This window comes from Lampetra planeri, chromosome 17 (genome assembly GCF_965212315.1).
Source record: "Lampetra planeri chromosome 17, kcLamPlan1.2.h2, whole genome shotgun sequence".
NCBI classification, from domain to species: domain Eukaryota; kingdom Metazoa; phylum Chordata; class Hyperoartia; order Petromyzontiformes; family Petromyzontidae; genus Lampetra; species Lampetra planeri.
Window position 1 is genome coordinate 12511893 of NC_136123.1, and position 4565 is coordinate 12516457.

Below are 4565 nucleotides of genomic sequence, written 5' to 3' on the forward strand. Positions count from 1 at the left end.
TCGACTAGCTTGTTGGAATATTAGCTATGTTACTGTTGTAAAAAAAATCTGCGGTTTATATTATATGATATGTTTAGATTACATTTCCTATTTTTTTAACTCGTATTCCTTAAACTGCCTACAAATGGAATACGCGATCTCACCCAAAAAAAACCTGTATTATGGATGATATTGGTCGCGAAAGCCTACGTGTTAAACCAAAACAAGTCAAGGATGAAATAGATCAAACTTTTTGGGAAAAAATATTGGTCAACAATTTTATTAATGATACAACATGTCATCAACAAATTGATTCGTACAATATCCAAGGTCTTCACAATCACGAATCCAATGCGACCAATTGAAAGCAATTACTGAATCGTTGCCCATCGGTGTGTCTAGTTGGCAGCCATGGTCTGGTCCATCCAGCTTCGCAGGGCGGTGACGCGCGCGTACACGGCCGGCATGCTGGTAGAGCACGAGCTGCTGCCCCACGACACGATCCCCACGAGGTTCCACACGCCGTTCTTCTCGCACACCAGGGGGCCGCCAGAGTCGCCCTGGAGAGAAGACACGCAAGGTGCATAACCACAAGCATATTAGAAAGAACTTCGATTTCGAGACAGAATAAAGTAAAATAAAACCGTCCTTCCCATATTTGATGACAATTTTGTTGTGTTGAAATACACTTCACTTATATGGTGGTGCAGGTCTGCAATCATTACACTTTTTTTTATAATGTATGTGCATTGTGCATGGTAATAATGAGCTGTCATCAATTTACATTAGATGATGAAATGTTAAATATATTGCCACTTAAAATTAAGTATTGAGGTATATATCGAAGTTCAATCCTATTAAATTGTCAACAACTACTTTCATCAATGGTTTACTTTCAAACATGTTACATTTTTACAAGATAGTCCCATAAACCCCACCATCCCTCATCCCTCAAATGATAATCGCCTACCTTCTGGTGTAGGCATTAAAACGCTGACTTCAGATACCACTTTAGCTACGTAATGGAAGGCCGTTAACGTTTACCATGCAGGAGCTGGCTCCAGCACCACCAGCGCAGATCATGACACTGGTGATGACGTTCACGGTGCCCCACTTCTGCTGGCAGGTGGGGGTAGGCACAATGGGCAGAGCGGTCTGCTGCAGGATGGGAGGCGTGTTGAAGGCTGTGAACGCACACATAGAAGAATGGCAAAATAACATAATAATGATTAGATCATCTCTTTAATAATATTTCTTAATAACTATTTGGCACGAATTACTGTCAACGTTGTATAGGCCTACTAGCTGTAGGAAGTCTGAATGAATACCCTGCACAAAGTAAATTGTGTTAATTATTGGTCTTTGATGCTCACCAGAAGAGCGGACCTTGCCCCAGCCAGAGGTGACACACATCATATTATCAGCGAAGACATCCGAGGCGGCGGGCAGGCAGATGGGAGAGACACGGTCCACGATCTGAGCGGGCTGAGCCAACTTCAGCAACATGATGTCGTTGTTGATGTTGTAGGAGTCCCACTGCTGGTGAGTGATGGCCTGTGTGTGCAAACAGAACGAGATATTATAATACCTTAAACATTTGTTAAATTCAGGGTCTGATCAACACAATTGCTCTCAGTTGAACTTCATCCATTGCAATGTCTAGGAAGTTGCAGGGAATGTTCATGGGGTCAATTCATGGCTCGCAAGTTTACCTTAGAGACGACAAGAGACTGGATGTTCTCGGCGTTGGAGTTCCTGTCGTGCTCGCCCAGGACGACGCGGTCACGGGACGGGCTGCGGACGCATTTAAGAAAACCGAACATTTACTGATTAATAAAGATATTCTTCCTCGTTTTAAAGTCGTCAACAATGAGCGGTGCTATGCTGGTGCAGTGACTCCGGCATGCGCTTACTTGAACTCGCAGTGGGCAGCAGTCACCACCCACGAGGGGTCGATGAGGGAGCCACCGCAATAGTGCCATGTGGTGGAATCCTGTAGTGGCAAGACACGACAGAATTGGTGTCGTGTCGCACTCTGGGACACGCGTAGCACACCTCACATACCAAACAGCAGTTCGTACAGGCCGACTTTCACTTGTGTCGTGGACACCGCGATACGGTTCATGTCAATGTGGACTCATGATATACTAACATTGAGCACTCACCTGCAGGGACACCTGCCAGGGCCAGGAGCCCGACACCGCATTCTCGCCGTTGACGATGCGAGAGTAGCCGGTGATGACCGGCTTGATGGCCGGGACACCGCACCCTGTGATGTATAAAGAACACGGTCATTGATCGTAACATTACAGAGGCTCCTTGAATGATTTACCTACAAAGCTAGTGTGATGGAGCTATGTAAATATCGTTGCAGCATTAGACTATGAGAGAAGTCAACAGTTTGGTGGGGAATTAATCCACCAGTGGATAGATCATTGCCCATGATTACATACATACAATATAAAATAATTATAGTTAGACAGCAGTTTGAGCTATGTGTATAAAAACTATAGTGCAGGCGGTCCCCTTGTTATGGAAGACCCGACTTCCGAAATCCGACTTTACGTAAAAAAAATGTAATACTGTATGCATAAATGTTTGCATTAGTTATGTAAGCGCAAATGGTGCAGCGTGGTGAGGTTGCGGATGAATACAGAGGGTGAGGGGTAAAGTTTTGAGTTACGCTGTTATATTGGTACCCTGAGTAGACTACCCGTCACATAGTCTCTTTTCCTTTGTAGCATTACGTAATTGTTTGTTTTCAATGCTTCGTGGTATTCGTAAACAATTAGACACAGTCCAGTGTATGTTCCATTCGTTGAATTATGGGCAGTGTTACGGTAGATATTAGATCAAATGAAAACATCATAGGAAGTGTAGAGCGTATGTACAGCGATACGATACAGGTAGCGATAGAAAATGGATGACAGCGTTATACCGTACAATACTCAGAGAAAACGGTAGGGGAGGCACAACTTTTCCAGATATTGGATTTTATCGTTGATTTGAGGGGGAAATTGTTTAGTTTCCGACGTAACAAATTCGGGTTACGGATGTTTCTCAGGAACCTAACCCTTCTGTAACCCTGGTACTGCTTGTCTACACAATCTTGATAGTTTAAAAGTACAGATCTTTTGAGTTTCATCCCAAGGAAAAATGTATGTACATCTTCCCCAGCTGTCATATCAATTGGGGGATTTATTCATGTATTTCGTTAAAGTATTGTGGTAAATTATGAGTACACCATGTCTTGGTTTATCGACAAAAAATGACCCAGGGTTCAGTGAATCCCTCACTATGGCGTAGATGTTCAAATGGTTCTCTCGCATGATGATTTATGAATAAAAAAATAGCTGGCGTATCTTTAAGAGCCTCTATAATTAGTTTTCTTATAAAGGCCTTATACAGGAATTCAATTTAAGCCTTAACGCGTAGATTTCTTATCCTACCACGCTGCGTGCGACTCCCATTTTACGTTGTGAGTGTTTGAGTTCAACAGGTGTGCAATGGCAGTAGAGTCCTTACCGAAGGCGGCGCCGATGAAGGCGAAGCAGGAGACGAGCCAGAAGAGAGACATTGCTACTGTGGTAGACGGTGCTGGCCTCCTGCTGTTGGGAAGCCCCTTTTATACAGAAAATCTGTCGCGTGGCAGCGAGTTTAAACCTTTATTGTTAAACTTTATTTAGAATTCTAGCGGTTGGCCTTGCCCTTGGATAAGCATTGGAGTACTCGTGCCACATGCCACTAATCTATATCTTCCCATGAACAATCAATATTGCGAAGGTCGGCTGAAAAACACACATAGCGATATGGAGCAACACATTTATTTCACACAGTTTGGTTTAAACATGCCATTTTGTAAATGGGTGTTCAACCAATATTAAATTGTGTTGAAGTTAAAGACAGTTGTTTTGTAAAGACCAGCGTTTGAATAAATAACAACAGGTAAAAAGGGATTTTCCAAACTTCATTACATATTTTGTTAGAGTGAGGGTTAACCTTAACCAAATTTTGAGGATTATCAGAGTTAAAACTTGGTCAGCATTAATTCAAATGAATTGTACAATTTGAATTACATATGTGAAATATGGATAATTTAGGTGAGTAATGCGAAGTGCATGATGCACGGGAGATGTGGCCTTATGCCACGTGTGGAAGCCCGACCTCGCCTGAAAAAAGCGTGCGAGGTGCAATCTTTTGCAGTGTTGGAGAGAAGACGACCCGGGCTGCGGAGTCTGCTGAGGCCCGAGCAGCCGATAAGTGATGGATGGGAATGTTAGTGATGTTATTTATACTTAGGAGGGAATGTTTTGAAATATTTTTGGATGCAAAGAGAAAAACACGGATACAAGAACAAGTTTAAAACAATATTGTACTAAAGCAAGTGTGCACAAACGAGCCATGCATCGGGCCATAACCCTTCAATACATTTTCAAAGGTTATCAAATATTTCAGGGCAGATATTTGCTTTACATTTGATAATTTAGGCTACAGATAAAGTGGTTAACCAGTTACTCGATTTCAAATTGCAAAATGTGTGATTCGGTGATATCCGTGCCATGGCCGCGGAGCAACTCCGCAAGCGC

At 42.8% G+C, this 4565-nt stretch overlaps 1 protein-coding gene across 1 annotated transcript; it reads right to left on the reverse strand.

The window, feature by feature from the left end:
• Positions 1-243: 243 nt before the first annotated feature.
• On the reverse strand, positions 244-3665 carry LOC144723384 (chymotrypsin B-like). Its single transcript, XM_078602123.1, has 7 exons — positions 3505-3665; positions 2145-2248; positions 1893-1972; positions 1692-1773; positions 1353-1533; positions 1024-1163; positions 244-539 (listed from the first exon to the last, which is right to left on the reverse strand). Exons 1-7 carry the CDS (start codon positions 3554-3556, stop codon positions 378-380), a joined length of 801 nt encoding a protein of 266 aa, XP_078458249.1. The 5' UTR covers positions 3557-3665; the 3' UTR covers positions 244-377.
• Positions 3666-4565: the final 900 nt, after the last annotated feature.

What these genes read in the sequence shown, in the direction of transcription:
- LOC144723384 (XM_078602123.1), bottom strand. Translation starts at nt 3,556, where the DNA reads ATGTCTCTCTTCTGGCTCGTCTCCTGCTTCGCCTTCATCGGCGCCGCC. An exon ending in CCTGGCAGGTGTCCCTGCAG is followed by an intron (nt 1,973 to 2,144) that starts GTGAGTGCTCAA and finishes TTGCCACTACAG; the next exon opens with GATTCCACCACATGGCACTA. An exon ending in AGTCTCTTGTCGTCTCTAAG is followed by an intron (nt 1,534 to 1,691) that starts GTAAACTTGCGA and finishes TTGCACACACAG; the next exon opens with GCCATCACTCACCAGCAGTG.